Raw genomic sequence first — 27,606 nt, forward strand, 5'->3', positions numbered from 1 at the left:
TTCGGAGGTGTCCGCCTCCACCAAGAATGGGTTAGCCGGGTCAGGATGTCGTAATATAGGGGCTCCCGTAAATGCCTCCTTTAAAGTGGAAAAAGCGGCATCAGCTGCAGGAGTCCATTGGAAAAGGGATACCTTTCTTCAGCAAAGAGGTTATAGGTACTACTAACTTCGAAAAACCGTCAATAAAACGACGATAAAAATTGGCAAAGCCCAATAAGCTCTGCACTTCTTTAATACAGCGAGGAGTGGGCCATTGGTGAATGGCCTCCACTTTCTGGGGATCCATCCGGAGGCCCGAGGAAGATACCATGAATCCTAAAAAAGCCACTTCAGGAACATGAAAAAAGCATTTCTCCAGTTTACAAAATAGACTATTTTCCTGTAGTCTCTCCAGTACTTTTCTCACATGACCCTTGTGTTCTTCCATTGAGGAAGAGAAAATGAGTAGATCGTCGATATAGGCGATTACAAACTCATCTATTAGATCTCTTAACACCTCGTTGATAAAGAATTGAAATGCTGCAGGGGCATTACAGAGTCCAAACGGCATCACTAAATACTCATAAAGACCAAATTTCGTACAGAAGGCCGTCTTCCACTCATCCCCCTCCTTGACTCTCACCAGATGGTATGCTCCACGAAGATCTAATTTAGTGAAAACTGTGGCGGTCTTTATTCTGTCAAGAAGGGCTGAAATCAAGGGGAGTGGGTATCTGTTCTTTATAGTGATGTCGTTCAGGGATCTATAATCAATACAACATCTGAAGCCGCCCTCTCGCTTCGGAATAAAAAAAAGAGAAGAGGAGGCAGGAGAACGAGAGGGCCGTATAAACCCTATCTTAAGCATGTCATCCAAATAGTCTCTAAGGTATACGTTCTCCTTCTCAGTGAGGGAATACACCCTGCTACATGGTATCTTAGCCCCTGCCAAAAGGTCATTGCGGCAGTCATATTGCCTATGGGGGGGAAGACTTGTTGCTTGCACCTCATCAAAGACGATGCGTAAATCTGCATAATCCGAGGGTAGGTCAGAAGGACTGACAGAAGCAAGTGTATTACCATTCCTTCTCATACCCATGTGTTCTGTACAAGCGTCACTACAAAACTCCAACGTACCAGTTCTCCAATCCACCCGTGGGTTATGTGTGCGTAACCATGGTAACCCCAATAATACAGGGAACTGTGGTGATTTAATTAAGTCAAAAGATACCTCCTCATGGTGTCCTTGTTCTAGTGTTAGACGTAAGGGTACAGTCTGATGAGTGATAGGCCCTGATTTCAACATGCTACCATCGATAGTGGTGACGTCTTCCCACGCTACTTTATCTGTTGACTCTATAGCATGGTGTCTAGCCCAATCAGTGTCCATGAAATTTCCGGTTGCCCCAGAATCCAACATGATAAGCACTGCGATTGACCTTTCTTCATATAACAAAATAGCAGAAATATAGAAATGACTTGGTATGACAGAAGGGGTGTCTATAGAGGAGACTATCAAACCTGAGCTACCCGACACCTTAGCCTCTCCAGGTGTCGGGCTTGTTAGTTTTCCGACTTCTTGGTTTGGGAGGGCTTCACAGGGCAATTCCTCAAAAAATGGCCTGCTTTGCCACAATAGAGACATAATTTGTTTTCCCTCCTCCTTTGTCTTTCTTCTTGACTCAAAGGTCCTCTTATTGACCCAATTTGCATAGGTTCTACCTCATCAGCTGTTTTCTCAGCTTCTGTCTTTCTATGGTATACATAGGGTTTAATATCAGAACGCCCCTTCTCCCTTCTATGCTCCTGTAATCTGTGGTCTAATTTGACTACGAGGTCGATAAGTTCAGGGCAACTATCAGGAGGGTCCACTACATGTGATAGTGCATCCTTTAGTTCATCTCGCAGTCCTCGATAAAACAGGGCACTGCGTTTTCTCTCAGGCCAATCTGCTTCAGCCACTAATCTCTGAAATGTTGTGATATAAGCGGAGAGCTCCTTCGTGCCTTGTTTGAGTGATAACAGATCAGTATCTGCAGAATGAGTAAATGTATGTTTATCGAATATCTTCTGTAATTTTTTGTTTGAATGATCCATAATCCTGTAACATGGGATCATTCCTTTCTACAAGCGGGATAGCCCAGTCAGCTGTTGAACCCCCCAAATATAAGATAACAAATGCTACTTTAGCCTGGTCTGTTGGGAAGCAACTGGCCTTGCACATAAAGTGTAACTGACACTGGCTTAAAAACATAGACAGTTTAGCCGTGCCGCCTGTAAATCGTTCAGGAGGAGCTAACGGGACCGATTGGGGAGTAGTAATGTGTACAACTGGGGCGGAAGTGCTGGGCCCAGTTCCCCCTCCTGCTTCTACGGTAGCCTGTCTGTCTCTTTGTAAGTTATCCACCCTCTGGGATAAAGCTTGTGTTTCCAACTGGAGATTGCCCAACATATGGGCCAAATCCTCCATAGTAACCTGGGTCATGGCACTCGGGCAGAAAAAGCAATTTAGACTTTGCGCTCTGTAAGGATCCGGTCACGGTTTCCGCAGGAGTGCCAGGAGCCGATGATAAACCCAACCCTTCCTCCCTACACCACCTGTGCCTATCAAACACTAGGACACAAGGGTGATATGGAAGGAAAGGAGGGAACAAAACAAGGAAAGTGGGGGAGACAAAACACTGAACTCTTCGGACACTGCTCTCTTCTGCTTCTGTCGGAGGATGAAGCTACAAGAAATAATAGGTTAATACAACAACAGTCAATCAGTCATTCCTCCCAATGTTATTGCATAAACCACCTATTACCTGAGAGCACACGGGTGTGTCAAGGAAAACAACTAGGACTGCGTCTGGAAACGTACAAGTAATCATAGAACCTTATGGAATCCCAATATGGCCTAGATGGAGGAATATGGATTGTTACTTCTGGTAAGGCTTTGATATGGACCTATCTACGGGTATGAGTCTCTCTCTTACCTAACCTGAATCACTCCTCAGCTAATGGATCTGGTATGAAAAAAGGTCGGGATCATAACAATAGTTGCCTGGAGGGTAATAAGTACATACATTAACACCACATAATATTTGACAAGCACACAATGTAAATATAGGGCGCTACAAGCGCTTTACCAGTTCTTCTTGTCCTTGCACTGTGATAAATGCCAGAATCCGGTAAGTTCAGAGAACGCACAAATAATATGGCAAAAGGTTAATGGGGAAACTCGCCAGGCGGACCACAAGTCCCACAATGCCACGCAAACCCCTCACACTCCTACCCATGAAAATACCGGCCGTTCGACGGGACCTTAGCCAGGCCCAACGACGGGTCCTCAAGAAACAGGGTGCAGAAAGTTACAGTAACACCGGGGTAAGACAGCCGGCACTGGGTGAGAGAAATAATAAGTAATAGCATCCACGTTAAAACAAAACACGTGGGTCTATCGGGAAATGAGTCAGGGAAACTCCGTACAGCCTTTACGGAGCGAACACCGAGACACTCTCGGCTTGCAATTATCAGAGAGACCGGGTTCAAGGAAGGAATCGTTTAAGCAGCAACAGATCAAAGAATGGCTGCTCCGGTATCCGGGCGGTATGAGAGGTCCTCTAAACGGTGGTCCCAAGCCAGGATTTAAACAAAGAAGCACACCAGTACCGCTAAGGAAAGCTATGCCCAAAAACCAGGAACAAGAGTCTGTGAACAAACATAGGCAGGTAACGGGAAGCGGCCAAGCGGATGTGAAGTCTCGAGAGCGAAGAGACTAGAGTGCAAAGCTCTGAGCGCCTGGGGAAGCGAGCTTATGTTTCGTCTCGAACCCCTCGCGCATGCGCAGTCCCTTGAGGCCATCTTGGATTGGTCTCGGTAGTTCATCTGTACTTTCCACGGAGGCTAGGCAGGCATGACACCTAATGGGGCTTGATTGTGTAGAGGCAAAGTGTGTGTATAGTAGGGGCTTGACTAACTAAGGGGTTTGGATGTCTGGAGGGAGCAGGCTCTCCGTAAACATTTCTGTACAAGGTGAAGGGTGTGCATAGTAGGGGTCCCACAATACTCCCACAGGAGCCAGCATGGACCAGAAACGGAGTCCTACGCTCGGACCCACAGGACCCCGCCATGACTGTAAGAGGATCAGGGTACCACTACCCTTCCCCCTTATTTGCTATTTATTTTCAATTTTCCAATTCACGTGTCCTGTAATGCGGCTACAACATTACTTTCAATGTTGCGGTCAGCCAATCGATCGGTCGGTGCCACGTTACCGAGATGGCTGACAGGAATACAATCCCTCTCAGCCAATCAAATTGCTATGTTTTTCTGACTTGCGGTCCCGCAGGACCCTCAGCCGTCCAGATATCTTTATTTTTTTTACCTTAGTTTCTCAAAAACTGATTCACACCAATTCATAAAATGTATTACAGTGGAATAGATGTATAAATATGAGAAGTGATATATGAGTACAAATTTGCAGCAAATAGAGACCATCTGGCTCCTTTAATCTGTCTTTAACTCTATAGGGCTCTAGTTGAATCTTTTCTCTCAAGCTTTGCTTACATTGGCACACTCATGTTATGTATTTTCACATATGATAATGAACTAACATGCAATTACCTAACCCACACACCAATGGTGTACACTATTAACCCATTAAGTGCTGCCGTCGGCCATTGAACGTTCGGAGCACTACCTGGCTGGTGCTGCGCACGTTCAACGGCCGACGCAGCCCCGCCTGTTTTTTAAAACGGCCACACTGCCGCAAAATCGTGGCCAACGGGTTAAAAACCAAATCAATTGCCATTGTCACTGTTTCTTTTGTAAGCTGCCCCAAATTTAGAAGCTGGTTAAAGCCAACTAAGCATGCAATCTAAATGTGCATCTTACTATATTATTATGAGCCCCAATGTACCCGAATATAGGCCTAGGTAGCTGCACGACCTTTTACCTACATTTGTCCTACCTTGCTCTACATAACGGCTCTGGCGCTGTGTTTCACCCTAGGTATGTGCTGAATAAATGTTGTGTGGTTTTCTTCAAAAACAAGCCTAATTTATTATGCATGAGGATTCGTAGTATCGCACAGCAGGATTACCATCTTTTGTATAAAAACTCTGTACAAAAGTCCCCGCTCTTGTCATCCTTGAATGATAGGCCCACAGTATCATTACACATCTCGGTAGAACCCATGAGGGTACCTTTTGGGTATATAAGCACCACATCTTCGCTAGGTAAACCAGAGGAGAAGCTTCCATGTGAACACAAGATGCTGGAGTCCCTACACGCAGAAACTCCAGCATGTTGTGGTCTGACATCCCTTGCGGGGTGTCCAACTCGAGACCAAGACGGGGTCCTTCATTCTTTTCCATCAGGTAATGGGGTTGGCTCTTTCTTAAGAGGATTCTTGGCTTCACAGCTACATACATGCTAGGTACACTTAGGTAGTCTTAACTAGGGTTTGCATCTTAGGAGTACGCTTGATTACTACTATGTATCTATTTGCCTGCATATATTCACTGTTTTAGCACCATGGTAGAATTCTACCTTTTATTTACTCTGTTGGTGCTTGCAATCGTATATATCTGTTTGTGTCTAATGGCTGCGGCAGCACACATATTTTATACTAGAATGACGCTAGTTCAATAAATGCTTATTGAAAACATCCCCATCGTTTATTCTGTGTATTTCTCTGAGACTAAGTGAGCAGAAGTTACTGAGCGAAAAGTAGTTCACTGTGTCCACGATCCCAAAAGGATCAAGGGTTGTCATGTCCGATAGTTGCCAGATACTATTCGCTCCTTGGTAAAGTTAGGGGGCTTATGGTGGCACTGTGAGCTAGCTGGTCTAAAGTCTAACATGTCCTTTGGGGGTGTCTGCAATCAGTCTGGACACCAATCCCTTAGTTTATGTTGTCTAAACGCACAGAACCCAGATAGATTTATAGGAACTACACAACAATATGATTCATCCATATATGATGGTGTTGTTAACTGGAATAATTTGCCGTGATTGATGGGTTGAATGACTAAAATGGTGATGAGGATGATGATGGTTAAGCTGGTTAGAATGATGGACTATGTTTGAAGAGTTTTCTTTAGAGCATAGAGTGTAGTGTTTGAGATACTGATTTGAATTAGCTTAGATTGTGGTGGGTACAATCCTAATAATATTTCTCATGGCTGGTGGTGAGTATGTTCTAAATGATTGTTATATTGCCTCTGTTTTTCGCCGCTATATATACCAAGGCAATGGATGAAGGTCGGGTCATGGGTCAGTTCAACATATATTTGGAAAACCCTACTAAAGGCTTGTCTTAGAGAATGCATATCATAGTATGTACTTCAAAATACAAAATGGGAGGAATTCACGCTCATTTAAAAAAAATACCTCTGTGAGCAAAGTCATTAAAAAGAAAAGCCTTACAGTAACATTTGCTCTCTTCTCAGGTCTTGGATACGCTTGTGCTGAGCACGTTCACATCCTGGAAATCTTTCTTCCCACTTGTGAAAGATAACCCTAATGGGTCCTACACCTTCATCACAGGTGAGTGCCTAGACTCAACTTTCAGTAAATATGCCAACTTGCTGTTTTTCCCAAACGGATGAATAAGTGTGAAATCCTCAGATTGAGTTGGGCTGCATATAGTATTGGGTTCTTGTTAGGCATGGTGAATATTAATTTTCTGCATAGGCAGATACTTCTTTTATTTCAAAGCTTTACGCCTGTTGCACCCCCGGGGCACTTTATCTAACACGGCCCTAAGTTGGGACAAAAGCCTCATTCCCTCCACCCACAGTAAATACAGGCAATCAACCTTTATTCAGTTACTTCCAGAGCGCAATTGAGCAGGTAAGTTCTCCACAATGCTTCTACATAGTGCAAGTAAGTGTTCACCTATGTTTGTGCTGGAAGTGTGCAGTTCCTATATAGAAGCCACCCCAGCACGCTGATGTAAGTTTCGTTTTGTGACTTTCCTCTGCAGTGCTACAAAGAATACTGTCCACTGGTGTAGAAGACTAGGGCCCTGAAAGGGAAACCACCCTGTCCATAAAAATCCATTTGCAAAGTGGGGAGGATGGGTCGGTCGGTAAGGAATCTGAGGCTAGATAGAGTCTCTAACACATAAAATGTTACCGAAAGTAAGTAATTGTTCAGCTGATAGAGACTTGTAGCCACAGAATCCTCACAGAATAGATACCCAAGCAATACTTCCCTGGAGGTGGGTCTGGTAAATTAAGTCACCCTAGAAAGTCCTGCAGGACTGTACGGCAAAGTGCTCATCCTGATGGACCTGACTATCCTGGCAGTAGTGGTTGGTGTATGTGTGCAGTAGTGATTGGTAAACATGTGCAGAGAAGCCCACGTTTCTGCCTAGCAGATGTCCAGGACTGGAACTCCACGTGCCAACGCAGTGGTCACAGCTTTAGCTCTGGTGGAATGAGCACCCAAATGTTCAGGCGGTTGCCTCTTGGCCAGTGCGTAGCATATTTTAATGTAGAGGATGATCCATCAGGAGATGATCCATTTCTGGACACCCTTCTCCTTCCTGGCTTTGGCATATCACCCGGAACTCTTTTGTGCGTTCAAGGTAGAACTACAATGCTCTATTTGGGTCCAGTCGGTGGTGTCGCTCTTCTTCCTTACAGGGATGCAGCGGAGCATAAAAGGTAGGTAGGGTGATGGATTGTTCTACATGAAAGGGAGTGACAACTTTCAGCAGAAAGGAAGCTTTTTTGCAAAGAGCCAGCTTGTCTGGAAAGATGGTTAAGTATGGAGGCTTAGATGACAAATCTTGAAGCTCACTGACCCTCTGGGCAGATGTTATTGTCACTAGGAAGGACATCTTCAGATAAAGAGCCTGAGAAGACAGTTATGTAGCAGCTCAAAGGGATTGCACATCAGAAATGTAAGTACGAGATGGAGGATCCACTGAGGCATGATAAAGGTGATATGAAAATATATATTGGAGACAATTCAACAGCAGATTTGAATAGGGATGGCTGATCTGGCAATCACAGAGAGGCTGTAATAGCAGAAAAATAGCCCTAAGGGTGCCCAAAGCAGAACCCTGTTGGGCAAGAGAAAGATTAAAGATAAGAACCTGAGAAAGGGGAGCAGAAAGAGGGTCAACATGCGTTTCTGCACACCATCCCACAGACTTGCCCCAGTGGCAGGCCTATACCGTCTTGGTAGATGGCCGCCTGGCTGCCAAAGTAACATTGCAGACTTTGGAAGGAAGTTCAAAAGCTGTCAACTGTCACAGTTCAACCTCCACATATGAAGGCGGAAAGTTGACAGGTTTGATGGAGAACCCTCCCCTGCAGCTGCGACAGAAGATCCTCCAGAAGAGGCAGCCTGATCGGAGAACCGGTAGCCATGCTCAACAGCTCACAGTACCAAACTCTCAGAGGTCAGTCCAGGGCCTCAAGGATAAATTGGGCCCGGTCGTTTCTGATCAGCTTGAGAACTCTGGGCAGGAGGGGTATGGGCGGAAAGACATAAAGGAGGACTGAGCGCCACTTGAGATGAAAAGCGTCTCCGAGCAAGGGCCATCTTGAAAACTCCAGCGCCCAGAAGTGCTGACTTTGCGCATTCTAAGGGGTGGCTAACAGATTTAACCAAGGTTCTCCACAGAGCTGAAAGAGACCTTGCACCACCTCTGGACGGAGATGCCATTTGTGATCCGCTAGACACCTTCAGCTGAGTTAACCCGCCCTGGAGTTCAGAGAGCACGCCAGGTGTTGAACCACCAGGGATATGCCCTGACTTTCCAGCCTTGTTCAGAGGTAGAGGGCCTCTTGTCAAACAATCCAATATCTCACCTGCCCTGTTTGTTGCAGTACTACATGGCGGTGGTGTTGTCCTTGAACACGTGAACTAGCCTTCTCTTGATGGAGGGTAGAAAGGCTTTCAAAGCCAGCCATATCTCTCAGAGCTCCAGTAGGTTGATGTGGAGTCGGGATTCTGCTGAAGACCAGAGGCCTCTGATCTCCACCTCTCCCAGATGGCCGCCCCACCCAGGAGTGACCAATTTGTCACCACTGTGAGATCTGGTTGGAGAAGGAAGAGGGGTCTGCTGCAAATCTTTTGCAGTTCCCTCCGAGATCTGGACCATGTCGGAAACATTTTGACGATGATGCGCCCACTGGAACTTCAAGTCAGAATATGCCAGTGGGCATGGGTCACAAGCAGGATGCATGAGACCCAACAGCCTTAGAGTCAGAAGGCCTTGAAAAATCTACATGCCCATTCGCTATGGTGAGTCAGATTTTATCAGGTGAGCTATTTTTAGCACCTACTCGTCCTTCTGTTCACGTGAGTGAACTTGAGCTGGAAGGAACAGGTGTTTTCTGTTCATTCAGAAAGTGAATGAGCAAGAAAGACGCCTTTAAAACTTGCTTTTATCTTGACACATTTGCTGTCTATTCAACAACAGAGGTCAAATGTCAGTTTTGTTTTTTACTAATTGTTCCCTCTGCTAGAGGTTTTTTTCAAGTGAGATGTCCGACAATCATTATGAAACAAAAGGCTGAAAGATGTCAGTTTTTTTTCTAAAACACAATAGTTAAAAACTTGTAAATGAATGGAACAAGTATTTCAAAATATACCAGGAATTATAAAAGAACATTTTTATTTGCACTTCAGACGTGTTATGCAAACAAAGATTTAAGTAGGAGCAAAACAAATCAGAAAACTTTACTTGGTGATGTGCAAATAACAAATATTTGCAGAAACTCGATTCCAAACATCGTACACTATAATATAGTTTTATCAGTAAAGCCACATCAGTTGGAAATGTTGTGGCCATTTCAATGGAAAATCTGATGATTGCAAATAAGTGTGTTACCGCTTCAGGTATGTATTTATTAAAAAGTGATTGTTTTTAAGCATGATTTGAGAAACATTCTTGCCTACGTCCTGATGACAATGCGGTTAATGAATTAAGAGGCAAGTCAGCGGTCATGTGTATCCTATATGTGGCTAGATTTGTTTTGTATATGGAGCAACAGTTTAGTCTATTAAAGGAAACAAAAAATCGCAGATTTGTTCAACTCACCTATTTGAAGGTGCTCTCATATGTGATAAAGAAGAAAATGGCGGATCAGTGATTTATACTTGTCCATGGTCACATAATGTGAAACCAGTTTATGGGTCAAGAGCATTATAATTAGGTTGAGTATATTATTTAAGTCACTAAACCTGCAGGACTAAGATTTTGATTTTGATTTTTCAAGGCCTGGTTAGTCTCACCCAAACCCAGGATAGAGGCTTAATATCCTGGACTCACTGTCCGTGAGGATAAGCTGGAGACTGTACCTTGTCAAGAACAGCTCCGATGAAAGGGAGCGTCTGAGAGAAGTCAGGTGTGATAGTGAACCCTAGTGACTGTAGTCCACTGTAGTCCGGAGGTGGGAGGCGACTGCCTGGGGCAATCCCACGTTTAACAGCCAGTCGTCAAGATAAGGAAAGACTGCAAGCCCTGATCTCCACAGGTGAGCTGCAACTACCGCCATCACCTTGGTGAACACCCGAGGGGGGCTGGTAAGGCCAAAAAGGAAGATGGCGAACTGAAAGTGCTTGTGGCCCGCCATGAACCGCAGGTAACGCCTGTGTGTAGGCAGGGTGGAAATGTGGAAATATGCATCCGGCACGTCCAATGCTACCATCAAGTCTCTAGACTGGACTTGAGCGAGCATGAGCATTTAGAATTTCTCCTTTTTGAGTAAGAAATTGAGAGGATGCAGGTCTAGGATAGGATAAGGGCCTCTGTCCTTTTTGGGCACCAGAAAGTAGCTGGGAATAACTGCCACAACCTACTTCTGGTGTTGGCACACTCTCTGTGGCTCCCTTGCCCAAGAGAACCACCACTTTCTGGTGGAGTAAGGAGTGAGATTCCTCCATCAGCTTGTCACACATGGGTGGCATGGGTGGAGGGGTAGTCAATAAGTGGGGGGTGTAGCCCCTTTGGACAATCTGGAGGACCCACCCAGGGGTCGGATATTATCGACCTCCAGTGGTGTAGGTGATGGCAAATTCTGCCTCCCACTGGTTGCCTATGATGGTTGAAGGTCAAACTAAAGAGGTTTAAAGCTTGCGGGGTGGTGGACTGGCCCGACCTCTGGCTGTCTAGCCCACAGGGTCTGGGGGTACTAAGTCCTCCGCCATGCAGAGGGTGGGAAGCTTGCATGCTGTGGTTTCTGGGCAGATAGAGATGTCACTGGAAGCCCCTTTGTAGCCTCAAAAGGACTGAAAGGTGGACAGGAGTTGGTGGGGGCCATGGAAAGGCTTAAGAACCTGAGTCTATAATTGACCTCCCGAAGAGAGCACTAAAACAACAAGCACTTCGTCACTTAGAGACTCTGAGACTGACATCCGAATCGTCAAAACCTTCGGTCATTCATGCGAATATGATTCAAATAACGTATGGCATTCACCCCTATTTAACTCTGCAGGTAACAACTTATGAAAGAATTCTGATGACAAGATTTAGGCTGGACACATTCGTTAGATTGGTCACGTTCCCTTTGAAGAATGGATGGGATTCAAGTTTTCCTCCATGCCCTTGTGATGGAATATCAAATCAGTCTAACTTACATGTGATCATGTTTTGTAAATTCCACCACTCACATAGGAAGATTTGGTTACTCCCTACATTGAGGAGCTGGGGCCTTAGACAATGTAGGCCGGCATTTTTTAGACTTCAAATGCTTGAAACTGAAACTGTTTGCTACTTTGTTCTTAATTTTCTAAAATGTACTATGAAGCATAGGCAAAATCTATAATAAGTATCTGGCAATTTTACCTTTGATGAAATGAAATAGCTACAGAAAGGGTTTTTATCTATATACTTGTGTAAAAATGTACTTTTAATGTTTCTTTTATTTTTTTTTGTGAAACAGCCGAATAAAGAAGTTTATACTTAAGAACCTGACCATAGCTGTGCTATGCTTGAAGTGCCCCAGCGCTGAGTCCGCCTTGTCTCTGAAAAGACAGAATCCAGCAAAGGGCATGTCCATACAAGAGGCTTAGACATCACCTAAAAAACAGTTGTTCTCTGCCAGGCATGGCACGGTAAGGCCAGTGACGAAGAAACCACTCTTCCAAGCGAGTCTTTCATGCCCAGCCCATATCTGATCATGAGCTAGGCTGCATCTCTCTAGTCTGCCATAGCCTGGGAGAGTATGGCCAGGCACCCTCCGGGACCATGGGCAGCACCTGCACAACTGAATCCCACAGAACATGGTAGTAACTCCCCAAAAGACATGCAGTGTTTACTGACCGCATTGTCAGGATAGTGGAAGAAAACATTTAAGCTGCCTATGGTGTCTTGCCTTTTGGACTCCCTGTGCAGTGGGGTGTAGGGAATGCACCTGGGTCTACACTGGAAGTGAAAATTTGGACCACCAAGCTCTGGGGTGGGGTGATGCCTTCCGGCCATTGTCCTGTTCACAGGCGTCCGTGTGCAGGTCTTGGCCAGCTCCCAAGCAGGACATCCATAAATGCTCCATTTAATGGGAGAAGCAGTTCTGAGGGGGTCACTTCCGGATGAAGCACCTCTATCAAGACGTTACTCTTGACTGCCACTCAGGGCAGGCTAAGGTCCAGGACCTCCGCCACCCTTCTCACCACCATAGCCTAAAGAAGGTCCAACTTCCATATCCATGGTAGGAGGAGAGACCATGCCAGTATCTGGGGAAGTTTAAATAAACAAAGTCCAGAGCACATAGGAAAATATATCTTTCTATGAGGGTAATCACATTCGTCATTAAAGATAAGATCGCACACAAATAGTATTATCTGTTCGTTTTTAACGGTCAAGGTGGTACTCCTATCAAAGGAGATCCAAAGAAAATGAAAACCAGCCGACACGTGTTTCGTCAAATTGGGCAATCACCTGTGACTCTTCAGGGCTAAAAAAGTGTAATTGGGGGCGGTATCGGGGGAACGGTGATAATTCCAACCAAGTCCTGGTCGGGTTTACATTCAAGTAAGGCCACCTGCGGCTGAAAAATAGTAAAGCGTTGCGCCAAAGTATAGAAATCACAAAGACAGGCGGGTAATGCTGTCTTGAAATCAAAGGGGGCTGTATGTCGAACTGTTGGAGAGCTGCGCGATCGTTGACGGAGAGGGTTCTTCCCCACTCTTTTTTCAGAGGTTTTGGGTTTCCTCTGACCAAGAAGCACCATTCAACTTTAGCATTTCTCTTTACTCTCACCGCTATTTGTTGTGCGCCAATCATTTCTGAACACACAAAACCCCTCGCAGAACTTTTAAGTATCTGGGGAAGTGTCCAGTCTACTGTTGTCTGCCAATTCCCCACACCAATCCATGCTGGGGCTGGTATCCAACAGGGTCCAGTGGCCCCTCCCAATCCTTCCCAAGTCCTAGCTTGTAGGAATAGGGCTCAGGCTGCCATCTGCAGAGCAAGGCTCTAATCGGCACCAGAAGACACCCCTCAGGCTCCGTATAGGAGTCGGGAATGAGGACAGCGACACTGGAGGGCGCCAGAGGTGCTGGGAGCATCGAGATTGTAACCAGCATCGGGGAAGGTCAAAGTGGAATGACAGGTGCCGAACTGGATCCATCAGAAGATCCAAGAGGCCAACTGGTGACAGGGCAGACCTGCCAGTGAGGAACCAGTAAGGCCTGAAGGCGAAGCAGCAGGAGCGGGCCACCCAAATACGAGTTGCATGGCCTCATGAAATTCTCAGAGTTGGAGAGGGGGTTTCTTCCGCTCCCAGAAACTCAGGGACGCATGGAGCCAGCCCAGGTGCAAACTCAACCACGGAGCCATATCTTGAATGATGACGCTCCCTCAACAGAAGACTTAGACGGACAGGGTAAAGTTCAAGACCTCTTCAACTTACTTCTTTTTTCATTCTTGAGAGACTTACCCAGGTGACTTTCACTGCGATGAAGATTGATGACTCTAGGACCTATCCCACGACCTTCCTCTTGCCCAAGATTGTTGCTGCGTCACACGTCGAGCAGCAAGAAGCTTGAGGGACCGCTCCCTCAAGGCCTTGGATTGCATAGTACAGAAGGCGATGCAGGTTCTTCACGTTGTGGTCATGCTCAAGCCACCAGAGGCAAACAAGATGCCGCTCTGTCACCAACATCTGCCAGTGACAGGTGCCACAAGACTTGAAGCCAGCTATCCTACTGAACATCACTGCAACACCAGGAGAAAGATCTCAAAAAAGTTCAAGAAAAAGTTGAAAAAGGTCAGTCAAAAAATTACTGGGGGTAGCTCTCTCCCGATTTGCGTTGTCTGGTTCAAAAAGAAAAGAACTGACGTCTGCTTGTTGGGGTGGTGCCGATATCGGGACCGGGCACATCATTTCCGGCACGGACAGCACCTACGGCTCCATCTACTGTTCACAAAAAAAATCTTAATCCAGCCTGACGCCTAAGAAAAATTCTAAGGCAAGGAATGTGTGGCTAGAATTCGCTATCAGATGCAGTTTTCCCAATACTATTGCGCCAATTCAAAAAGCTAAATTTACACACGAGTAAATCTACCCTTGCAAGCTTAATCCTACACTTTGAGTAATTCTTTCACTTTTTGCTATTCTCCATTTACAAATGTAAAGTTACTCAAAAGGGTATACTTACATGTCTTGCCTGACCTGGTTGTGGAGATCTCCCTATGGCTAAAGTATAGGAAAATATCAAAAAGTTTACTGATCTTGAAAATAATTTGTAAAAAATGTTTTGATGTTAAATATTATTGTAAATGAATTGTATATATTTATTTTAAATGCAGAGCAAAATAAAAAAAAATGCTGCTCATTAATAACTTAATGCAAATTTAAAATGTAAATATTTTACTATATGGGGGTGTGGCTTGGAGCTTGGCGAAAATGGCCGCACTGTAGTGCAGCTCCGCCAGCCATCGTAATCTATCCTACAATATCCTTGCCCTAATTTCGCCATTCGGCAGACCTGCCCTCGGCCATGATCTAAAGAAACACTAGAGCCGCCGGAGACTGCTTGGTGACAATCGTGCAGAGGGGCTGCAGTGGGAACCGGGACATTGAGGGGCCGTCCGCGACTTGCAGAAAATGGCGGCGCTTAAATAACCCGGAGGACCGCCCTGAGCTGAGAGACTACAGCGACGGCTAGAAGGCAGCTAGCGACGCCACTCGCGACCTCTCTGGGACTTACCCTGCCGACGAGAAAGGTAGCGAAGCAGGCGGGAGCGGATATCTTAGCACCCGGGGCAGCGGTCGGTAGCGGCTGGGAGGAGCCCCGGACGGAGCATTACGCGAGCCCCCGGCGGTAGAGATTAGCGCAGGCCGCATCTAGGGGAGGAGCCACGGAAAGACTGGCGGACCGCAGCCGACCCACCCGCAGCAATTCCTGAGATGGAAGAAACACGCTACAGGGACGTCTGCTCCTAGCGGATCCACAAACTGCCGCTGATTGCACGGTGAACGATCCTCCCCCCCCTCGAGGCGAGACTCGAAATAGGCGCTGACACACTGCCCCGGAGCGGACGCTGCAGACACGGTAGGAACGGCGCTTGGCATTTGGGGACTACGGCCCAGCAAGTAATCAACACCCAGCGCACGGTGAGCGCTAGAGCAGGCAGCCAGATCCTACTGAATACCAAGCCCGGGATAAACGTCCCTTATTGCCTGCAAAGAGCGAGGACAGCCTAACCACTGCCACAGAAGGTCCCTCACCCCCCCCACTGCACAGCGGCTTACAAAAACTACACTATCCAGGGGGTACAACGGTGGGACACTAACTGATTGATATCACTAGAGTGATTCTCCTCCATCGCTGTGCGTCACTGTCTGGAGACGACACCTGTTGGAGGCTGAAGGTACTATAGACTAAGCAAGTGTATACAACACAGCTGTGCCATCTAAGGGTCTGCGTTACACATGAGTCCGCGCGGATTGAACAGGTAAACGCTACGTGATAGATGATATACATGCGGCACACTGATCTGCTGGCATCCTGAAAACGACGCCATTTTCAGACCGGTCACGTGGTGGATGAGTTACCAGGGCGCGGCCTAACCACAACGATAAGACCCGCAGCACTCCTAACGCACTCAGAACTCGCAAGGGATCTACGCGACAAGCGAGCGACCAGAACTGAGCAGGCACCAGGCATCCCCTGAGCAGAGAGGCATCGTGCAGACACATATATCTAGCGGCAATCTGGCCGAACATACAACATGGGGAAGCCAGAAAAGAATCAACCTCGCCTGACGTTTGAGCTGCGGAAAGGGGGAAAACTGGGGCAAGCCCCGACGTTTGACTCTGAACTGGAAACAGCTGCGACGCCCAACACAGCCCTTGAGAAATCCCTGGCTGCTATACAGGCCAGTCTACAGGCCATAGATGGGAATATTGAAGCTTTGAATGGCAGGATGGATCAGTTCTCGTCGAAACTAGACAAGCATACAGTCCGATTGAATGAGGCTGAACAGCGTATCACAGATGCGGAAGACGGACTACAACAAGTTGCGGATAAGACGAATGACATCACCAAGCTACTGGCAGTCATACAGGCCAAAAACGAGGACATTGAAGCGCAGTCCTTCCGCAATAATATTCGCGTACTGGGGCTGCCAGAAACCACAAACGTAGAGAGATTGGAAGATTACATCGAGGCACTACTACAGGATATATGTGGCAAGGACGAACTATCCCCATTATTCGCTGTTGAGCGAGCGCATAGATCTCTGGCACGCAACCTCCTCCAGGGACACCTCCAAGGCCTATAATAGCCAGACTGCTCAACTTCTGAGCTAGGGACACGGTACTGCGCATCACTAAGCAAAAGGGCTCGATTACGTACCAAGGAAACACATTATCGTTCTACCCGGACTTTACGGCCAACGTCCAAGCAGCCCGCAAAGAATTCCAAAACGTCAAGAAACTACTCCTAAAGGAACAGATACCCTACGCCATGTTGTATCCTGCACATCTGCGCGTTGGGACAATGGAAAATGGTAAAAGTTTCACGAATCCTAAGCAGGCTATGGAGCATGCACGACAGCTACGGCGCCAACGACAGCAATCTGCTGCATCACCCACATCGGATGTTGATGACTGAGTAGTAAGAGGGTCATGGGACTGGCTTCTGGTGGGATAAGAGTTGTACTTCCTATGTCGCAGCTGAGAGGGGGGGTAACATGCCGAAAATGCAGACATGAGGTTGGTAGGAGTTACGTGGCGAGATATGTAACATTGGTGTATGGAACTGCCGAGTTAAGTGGGATTAGCGGAAATCACGAAGCTTCGACGGCTCCCCTTCCCTTAGACATCTGGGAGCGAATGCAGCCGCCACGACCCCCGATGGGTAATCCCCGATGGGAATTCTGGTTAATTGAGTTACTGTTACACCGGGAGTTGAATGGGGGACATGTCTTTAGCGATTGGGGTGGGATATATGTCAGTACAACGCGATCTAAAAGATCGCGGTACTTGACAACGCGGGCATTACAACACAAGTCGTTACAACGACTTGCGTTGGAGGGCGCGGATTTTGGAATATTATAATTTTATATTCCAACACCAGTCCACGTAACAGTAGGGAAGGTGTTGGAATATAAAATTACAACATTCCTTGCCCAACAGCGCCATCCAGCTGCGTTGTAATGGCATCGTCGTAAAGGCACTGCGGTGTAAACACCACGTTGTAAACGATGTTCCCCATTGGGGTGTGCTGAAGTGGGAGGCGGGAGGGAGGGATGTTTTGTTTTGTTACAGACCAAGGGTACTTGATTCTAAACACGATGCAACACAATCTTATAGCAGATGGGTGCAATTACATGCTGACAAGAGAGCTGAACAGAATATCACACACTTGTATCCACCATGACAGGGGCCACGTATAATGCTATTACGTGGAATGTACGGGGACTAAATACACCACAGAAAATAAGACAGGTACTAGCGCAGTAAGACCGACACAATGTCACAATAGCACTATTACAGGAAACCCACCTAACTAAAGTGACTGAGGATAAGGTGGCTAGGAAGTGGGCGACATTCAGACTGGCATCATCATGTTCGTCATATGCGAGGGGAGTCCTAATTTTAATAAAGAAGGGGGTGATCTTTCAGGCGTTAGACTCAAGCACAGATGAGGAAGGCCGATGGGCGATGGTACTTGGGAAATTAGGACATGTTATGGTGACAATCATACGTTTTTATGGTCCAGTAGTTGATGATGCGACAGCATACTTGAACATGTTCAAGACGTTGCGCACATGGCCTGCCACAGCACTCCTTTGGGGGGGGAAGATCTAAATACCCACCTAGATCCTAAGCTAGATAAATAGAACCCACAGGGGGCTAGGATGGTTAGAGTTGCTGCCTGTGTAAAGGACAGAATGCTAGAATTTGGGCTAGTAGATGACTGGCGACACAGACATATAGAGACACTAGCGGGCACACATATCACACCGGCGACAAATGGATGGTCCAGGCTAGACTACTGGTTGTTGAGTGAGGGGGCAAATGAATGGTGACAGATGTACGTAATTTGCCCAGAACGCTATCAGATCACAATCCAGTGCTTCTCACAGTGACCATTCCTCAAAATCCTAGAAAACCATTCACGTGGAGATTCAGAGCAGAGGCCCTGTTAGATCCGATATTCGCTGACACAATTAGGACTGCCATTGTGCAGTACTTCAAGACAAACGTGGGGACGGTGGACAGTCAGGAGATTCTATGGGAAGCCTTTAAGGTTACGATAAGAGGAACCTGTATTAGCACGTCTGTGGGAATTCTAAAAGACATACGCGGTAGACTGCGTGCATTGGAGAAGAAACTAGGTGAGCTCGAAGCCCAATATGATAGTGTACCCTCTAAAAGTATATTAGCAAGCATACATGAGCACATTGATGAGTATAACGATCTAGCAGAGACGGAGGTGAAATATTTATCGAAACGGCAGGTTGCCAGACGATATGGAGAAGGCGGGCGCCCGAGCAGATCACTAGTGGGTAGGTTACAATGCAGGGCTGCTCAACTCCCAGTTGAACGGATCGTAGACAGCACTGGGCAGGCGCACTACTCCCCCACGGCAATAGTGGAGCAGTTTCGTTAATTTTATAGCTTGCTATACACTTCTAGCGGCGGGACTGACGAAAAGGTTCTTAATACGTACCTGGAGGACATTGCATGCGCATGGATCTACATGTGAATAAGATCTCTTCAACATGTATGATGCTGATTCGTATGCTGCGCAAGGTCCTTCCTCTCCTCCCTGTGCAAGCCAGACCAGAAGTAGTGCGTTGTACCATCCTAAGTCGACTTGACTATTGTAACGCACTACTTCTGGAGGCCCCGGTAACACTCTTGGGCAAGTTGCAAAGGGTGCAAAATATCGCTGCTAAACTCGCCCTCTCTCGCCCCTATCACAGTTCTTCTACGGCAGCACTGCAAGAACTTCATTGGCTGCCAGTTCATCTACGGGTGCGCTACAAAGCAGCGTGTATTGTGTTTAGGGCTATTCATGACCTGGGCCCCATTCCTCTGCGACGAATGTTTGCCTGGTATCGTCCATCTAGAGCTTTACGCTCCTCGTCTTCCAGGCTACTGGTAGTTCCACGATTCCAGAGAGTGAGGATGGGGGGCCGCTCTTTCAGAGTAGCGGCAGCCAAACTCTGGAACTCTCTGCCTATATCCTTGAGAAGCCTTGGAGATCTTTTATCTTTTAGAAAGGCTCTAAAAACTCATCTTTTTCCCAGGATAGGCTGAGCTACTGTTTTCATTGAGTACGGGTCAAAGCGCCAGGATGCCCTTGGTGGTGATAGGTTGCGCTATATAAGTATGCCACAATACAATACAATACAATGGCTATCTGATGTGCACGGAAAATATCTTAGCCTACCACTAGACATAGAGGACGTGATAGAAGCTATAAAATCACTTCCGAATGGAAAAGCGCCAGGACCTGACGGTTTGACCGCAGAATTTTACAAGGCGCATGCTGCCGTTCTTGCTCCCCACATTCTTGCAATGTATGCAGAAGCTTATGAGACAGGCCGGCTTCCCCCTTCTTTACTACAGGCAATGATTATCACTCTATTGAAAAAAGACAAACCCTCCGAGAGCTGCGAATCATATCATCCATTATCACTCATTAATCTAGATGCCAAAATACTAGCGAAGATATTGGCCACGAAGCTGCAGCCTCTAATGCCCCTACTGGTCCTACCAGACCAAGCTGGGTTTATTCCAGACCGATCTACATCTCTTAATCTACGCACCATATTTGCCATGCTACACGTTTTAAATCCAGAATTACCTGCCGTTGCTGTGCTATTAGACGCCGCAGAGGCATTTGATTCCATAGAGTGGCGTTACATGCTGCACATACTATTCAGAATGGGGTTTCCCCCAATGTTTATACACTGGGTCCAGCTTTTGTATACTGAACCGTCTGCCAGGGTTCGGGTAGGAGGGGACACATCTGAGCCGTTTGACATAGAGAGAGGTACCCGGCAGAGATGCCCCCTATCCCCACTTTTATTTGCCATCGTGCTGGAACCTCTGGCGTACAAAATCAGGCAGATACACAGGGCAGCGGCGCTTAACTTTAACAACAGGCCGGTAGGAATCTCACTCTACGCGGACGATATGGTCCTGTATGTCCGTGAACCGACCCAATATTTATCCCCTATCCTTGGAGAATATTTTACGTTCAGTTTGCACTCTGGTCTCAACATAAACTGGAGCAAGTCCGTAATCATCCCGCTGACTGCTATAACCACGCCTTCAATAGTTGAGTACCCACTGGTTTGGTCTGCTGATCCTGTAAAGTATTTAGGAGTGTGGAGACCCTGAAGTGGTTGTCACCGAAAACTACGGCGCGGCTTATGCAACCCTAGTCACACAAGTAGACAGATGGCTGGGCTTACCACTATCACTGGGGAACAGAATTTCCATCATCAAGATAGTAATACTACCTAACGTTTTATACCTCTTCTGCAATGTCCCAGTCCCGCTAACGACACATTTCTTCAAAACCGTCCAAACACAGTTATTGCGATTAGTGTGGGGCGCCAAGCAGCCGAGGATAAGCTGGCGCACACTGTCGCTACCCTACGAGAGAGGAGGGTTCAAACCACCAGACATTTATGCTTACTACCTATGTTGCCAAGCTCAATACGCATACTACTGGTACAAACCACATGCCTTTACGCCGCATGTTGCGGTGGAGGAAGGTGACGCTCACCCTACACCACTGAAAGGCATCATAAAACATTCCCGAAGACACACGCCGAGTGCAGAGATCAACACGAATGACATCACCAGGTCGGCCTGGCAGGAGATTGGGCGGAAGATGCAAAGGCTCCCCCTATATGCCCCTGCAATGCCCATTGAGGGACATGCTGCTCTGACGGTAGCACAAGATAGAGGTTCAGTACAGGCCCTTTGAGAGGCAGGTATCGCAAACATGGGCGATCTCTTTCCTGAGGGCACATACGTTACTGGGAAAGACTTATCCTATATTAGTAACCCTACACTGCTATTTCAATTTACCTGCTACAGACTGCGACGGGCGGTTAAGGCTCACTACGCTAGCTTTCCTGCGGAACCAGAGACATCATCGGCGCTTCAGCTGACCATTACGGCCCCCACAAAGAAAAGGCTGTTCACCATACTGTACAAAGCCGTTCAAAACGATGAGCCACATAGTGTAGATACCAGTCTGATGCGGGGAACGTTGTGTTAGACACCCCCATAACAGAGGGAGAGTGGACGCAAATATGCTCCATAACAGGGAGGTTGACCCCTAACAGTAACCCGCGAATAATACATCTTAAATCTTTACATCAAACATACCACACTCCTCACAGGTTATGGCGAATAGGTCTACGGGACCCGGGAGGGTGCAGGCAATGTGGAACCGAACCACCTAGCTTTATACATTTAGCGTGGGAATGCGGACCTGTACACACTTATTGGGACAAGGTATTATCCATTATTGCGAAAATGACAGGGTTTGCGTTGTACAACGCCCCGGCGTTGTGCCTGTTGGGGCATGCTCCTCAGCTAAAAGGTGTGATGGGGAGATTTATACATGTGGCCTTACTGCTGGCGAAGAGAAGAGTACTGTTTACATGGGACAGCAGAAGGCACCCTAAAGCTGAAGGTTGGTTGAAGGACATGGTATACTGCAGGGACCAATTAGAGACGTATGCAGAAGAACTTCCCACCTCATCCAAGCCCAGGGACATCTGGGCCCCGTTAAGAGAATACTTGCTAGCCTGCAGTGACGAGCACTCTGACGATGAATTGTAACTGTAGATTATGAGAGGGGAGGGTGCTGATAATGCTAAACTATTGCGCTTTCATTGTACCTGGTCCAAATCTGGGCGATATTGCACATGGTGGCTGACTTGTGAGTTTACTGATGAATGTAATGCACTGTTCAGGCAGGAATCAAAGCACCCCTTGACTGTGTTTTTGTTGAAGTTTACTGACTGATATCAGTTTTGCTATCTGTTAATTTGATATGAATATGCTCTGAGTATATTGTATGATTAATGAAAATTGATAAATAAAATAATTTAAAAAATATATATTTTACTATATAAAATTAAATTAAAACTATTTCCCAAAGTTGAAATTGAAAAAATTCCCATCTAAAAAAATACACTTTTTTGTTATTTATTAATAATTAATAATGATGTATGGAATATTCAAAAGTAACTTAATTATATTTTAATTAAAAATAATGCTGCATTCATTTATAAATTTAAAAAAGGTTAGTAAAATGTTAAAACAAAAAAGAATATTTTTAGATCATTTAATAACATTGAAATACATATATTTATATTTTTAACAATTTTTCATAATTAACATTATTCCCTTTTATTTGTATTTTAAGTGTCTACCTCCATTATTTTGTATGGAATGGTGTGCAGCACCAGTGGTTGGCCATGTGTGGTGCTGGACTTACTCCGGCTCTGAGCTGGAGTACATTTACAATTATTTGTGGTCCTTTTTGGCAGTGATAACTTTAGAATTGCAGTTTGAGAAGAGGAATGGGCTTACTCTACCCTCCTGTTCCTCGCTTAGGTACTTTGTAGTAAGTATGTCACATTTTTTAAACACTTCCCTTGATCCCTTCCACATTTATTCCACATTTATTACGGAATAGTAAACTTACATATGTGAGGATCTCCCCATAGAAAAGATAAGAGAGATGGAGATTTACACTCGTAGATTTGTGAATGGCATTTTGTAGTAAGTAAGGTTACTGTAAATAAAGTAATATCACAGTAGTAATACTTAACGTATGGAAAAATGCAGTTTGTAAATCATCTCCCATTTGTTTACATCTTTTGAAATGTAATGTGAGTGCATGAAGCTTTAGACAATTAACACAAATGTAATGAACTTTGCCGTATATTCCTCAAAAGGTATTCCACTTGAACAGTCTGGAATTTCATATTGTAAATGCATTTGATTATTTGAGAACATGTTATATTGTGAAATACAACTCATGTGTTGTCCACTCACAACAATAGGACAGATGAGTCACTCTGTCTGCGCCACTGGACATTTTTACAGACAAATCGGAAACTGATGCTCTTTTACAAATCTTTTCACTGCCCAAATCTCTTCCTTTTTGAAGTGCTGAAAAATGTGCAAAAGGTTAAGGTTGTCAAAACAGGCAGCTCTCATTACTGCCTTCAATGGAATCAAACTCTGTACTAATTCAGCAGTGGCTATATCTCAGAAAATGTAAGAGAACGTTTGTTTCTTGTGTATGCACTTAATTCTTTTTGTATTGTGCATGTACTAAATAATTAAAGCCTGTTTTCACTATGTGTTGGCTGATCCTACAAATATAACTCATGCCAGCATAGTTATTACTAAAGCTAAATATTGGAGTACTTTGGTCTTGGTCCCAAAGAAATCTGACATAAAGGGTTGTCGGGTCAGGAGACTTATGTGGATTTACGGCCTCTTTGCAAAAACCCCTGTAGTACCAATTTGGCCAGCAACAGGAGTTACCAGCCAAATTGGGATTACAACATCTGCGTTAACTCTGTGGATTGGGAGTATTCCACCCATCACTTTGATTGCAGCTGAGAGCCCAGGGTGAAATACTGCGCAAAATCTTTCAGATATCAGTGCAGAAACACAGTCACACACTTACTGGCCAAAATCCTATAATTGTGAGTATTGCAGTCCTGCTCCTCATTCCCTTAAATGTACTGATGGCCCGTGTTGGTCTACTGACCATACATTTCTATCACTTGTGAAGTATTTCTGATGGAACCATTTTTTGATCGGCTGTTGCCCTGGGCTCCTAGTCTTACATGGTTGCCCAGTTGTGTTTTATATACAAGTTTAAAGATATTTCTTGGGAAGAAGAAGCATGGGTGACTTTGAGAGTTTATGAACTGAATCACCTAGTCATACATCCTTTGGGCAGTAAAATAAAACCTGTATTCTTCAGATGTACGATTAGATGAACCCTCACAAATGTACATAGTGCTTCTCACACTGCTTGTTCTGCACCAGATCCAAGTATTACTTCATTTGTTTTCCAGGAGGTGCTGGGGAGCGGCTTCTCATGCCTGGCACAGGATTTTTGACTTTGGGAGCAGCAGGGGCACTGGCCTTCTGCCAGGTGGTCCGCGAGGAATATCCCAACATTCCATGCAAGCTCAATGAGGTCAGTAAGGAACCATTCTAATGCCTATTAGAATAATCTACAGCAAGCTCCAAGTGCAAAGGATCCAATGTCCAGTATGCCAACCATGTCTCTGTAAGCCAGCATCCTCTGTTCTCTGACTTGCACAGATCTTTTTGGATAATGCGGGAAAGGAATCAGAGAAGGGTGGAGGGTGGTCAAAGGAGAGTGGCAAATTTGAAAACACATTGCAAAAAACATATTGGACCGGTACACACATTCCAGCTTCAAAAGAATAAGGTGACTAATTCGGGGTGAGATTCCACAGAGAACAATGGACTGGGAGCCACCATCTGGGCTGTGTCTTTGTTTTGGAACAGACGAGGCAAAAAGACAGAAGATGGAAGTAAATAGTGGCCCTCGCTTTATCATCCAAATTTTTTAAAGAAAGGTAGGGAGGTAGCACTTTTCTAGGGCACAAGACTGGATAAGCTCCTGAATTGTTTGATTCCTCTCAGAAGGACCATTGTTCGGTTTGTTTTAAGTAATCCTTTTTATTGTTGCAGATGTCTCTAAAACCTGAGATTGAAACATGACGCAGGATACCCCTGTTTGCACATGCAAAGTTGCAAAACCGAATAGTGATCAAGAACAGACCCTAAATGAAACCTTAGACAGATCAGTGCTGATTGGAAGCAGAGCTTCAAAAAGAACTAGACGACCACAGAAAGGTATCTTTGTATGAGAGGTCCTCTTTGAACTCAACTGGGTGGGGAGATATATGGTTGCTCCCCTAGTACTTTTGGGCAAGGTACATTTGTATTCAAAGAACAGACAATGCCATTTTCATGCTAAAGGACCACATTTCGTAAGACTAGGAACTCATAGGACTGTGGAATACTTGGAGCGAATTAGCACAGATAAAAGAAAAGTGTGTGGTTAGATGGCCCCGTGGCTGCTAAGAATAGATGAGGTTGTGTCTCATCCACCTTCTCTCTTGCACCCCTGATACAATTATTGTGATTTTTATTAATTATGGACCTCTGTGAAAGAGACTAAGTTTACTGATGCAGAGCGCCACTAATACCTGTAATTGGATCTGCTTCAATGGGGCTTATTCTCTTTGGGTTCTCAGTGTCAGTATCTACTTATGTTTATAATTGTTTTCATCTGGCAAAGGCATCGAACGAAATTCCAAAGAATGCATACACACCTTCAGTTTTTACCAGAGTGTCATGGCACTATCATTGACCGGAATCATAAGAACCTAATGCTGAATTCTCCCTATGTGTCTGAATTTTGGGACCTGACAATTACCGTGACTGGCAAGAAGGGATTGGTTTAGGATTGCCTTTCTGTGGTTTTGTGCCACACTCTCAGGCTTTGCTTTGTCTGTTTGCTAATCTTCCTATGTAGCATGGACTGACCAGTGGGACCAATAACAATTACAGAGATAATCACAGGTTTTTGATTGCCCTTTGACTTGATAGCCTGCATATTTGTCCTCCTTGGCAGGATGGAGTTTTGGTGTCCCTAAATACCATATAATCTAGGCCTGGAGAAGACATTAAATCTATTATCCAAGGGTCCTTGTCTTGGCAAGACTAAAGGCTGGCTTTGGAGGACTTTTCCAGAAAGCTCATCAGAAAGAAGGGTGATCTCTCTTGAAATTGGCTCCATGGGACAGGTTTACCAGTATGAGTATTATGATTACAATGTCCCAAGCTGTGACTTTAGTAGGTGCCTTGGGCCATGTCAAAGATGCAAAAGTACTTGTGCAGATAATAAGACAGATGGGTGATATGGCAGAGATCCTGTGTCTATCGTATTGGTCCCAGGAGCAAGAAGCAAAGAGTATGCTTGGTATGTAGGGAGATGAGGGTACCAAGGGACCAAGATGCTACTCCATCCTGAAAGACCCTGACAAGACAGCAACATATCTCAGGCACAAAAAATTGGGGACAAAAAAGATCCTTATTTACTTGGCAGAAGACTACTCAAGGAAAGCCCTTGTTTCCATCATTGGTCAGTGAGAGCAAATCAGAAAGAGGTTTCTTGGATCCCTGATGACTGGAAGCAACCATAGAATCGAATCATGCCTCACTAGCACCACAACAGCATAATAGCTGGAGACACAATCTGCCCAAGCTAGCAGGCTTCTGTGACTGCTCAGTCATCCTATACTTGCTATGCCAACTTTAAAAGTAGTTATCTTGATTTGTCAAAGAGGGACCTTTGGTTTTCCCTGCTTTTTTGCTAATTGTATCAGGAGATTCTAATGATATTCAGCTCATCTGGATAAGTTCTGGGCAGAACTCAGTAGGTTGTGATTGATCTGGCTCAGCTAATATGAAGGGGATTTCAGAACAAGAAACACGGAGACTTGTAAAATAACAATTTGCCCTAAACTTAGTCAGCAGTTAAGAAACTTTTTATAGAGATATCAGATTCTATGTGGACCCAGTTGGGTATTTGGGTATTTCAGATTTATGGGAGGTCACCCTTATTAAGGGAGGTGGGGTGAAATCCAGATTGATTTCAACAGCCACTCTGTGGTACAATTCATAAGTTAAAAACCAAGGTAAGAGGTTCTTCTGGTCATCATACATACAACTTGGAATTTACTTTATTGGTCCATTATTTGAATATTACTCCTTTGTGCCCTTCAGAGGGCTGCAAAATAATGTTCAGTTACCAAGGGAAGCAATTCTGAACTATTGTCAGGATGGTCTAGTTAGTGTGATATTTGATACCCCCAGTAAATTCAAACAGGCAGCCCTGGAAGTTTGTCTGAGCCAACCTACCAGTGCAAACAACAGAACCTTAAAGATTCTTAAAGTGTTAGAGGAGATGCAAAGTTTGATCACGAACAAGTATAAAGGCAAAGTTCAGACATCCTTGTGAAAGGCTTGTAGCAGAGGGAGGTGAAGAATCGTGTGAAAACATCTTAGATGTGTCTTCAGAACTATTGGGTTGAGGGGACCCTGGGGTCCCTGGAATTCTGGG

The 27,606-nt window shown here is 45.4% G+C and overlaps 1 protein-coding gene across 1 annotated transcript in view; it reads left to right on the forward strand.

Annotated features, from left to right (window-relative positions):
* LOC144798950 (uncharacterized) overlaps positions 1 to 27,606 on the forward strand; it is a 120,896-nt gene that overhangs the window by 83,556 nt on the left and 9,734 nt on the right. Inside the window, exons 4-5 of the mRNA XM_078670089.1 lie at positions 6,417 to 6,513; positions 24,518 to 24,642. Coding sequence (XP_078526215.1) covers positions 6,417 to 6,513; positions 24,518 to 24,642 — 222 coding nt within the window. The remainder of the gene's footprint in view (positions 1 to 6,416; positions 6,514 to 24,517; positions 24,643 to 27,606) is intronic.

The sequence above is a fragment of the Lissotriton helveticus genome, chromosome 12 (genome assembly GCF_964261635.1).
Source record: "Lissotriton helveticus chromosome 12, aLisHel1.1, whole genome shotgun sequence".
Lineage (NCBI taxonomy): Eukaryota > Metazoa > Chordata > Amphibia > Caudata > Salamandridae > Lissotriton > Lissotriton helveticus.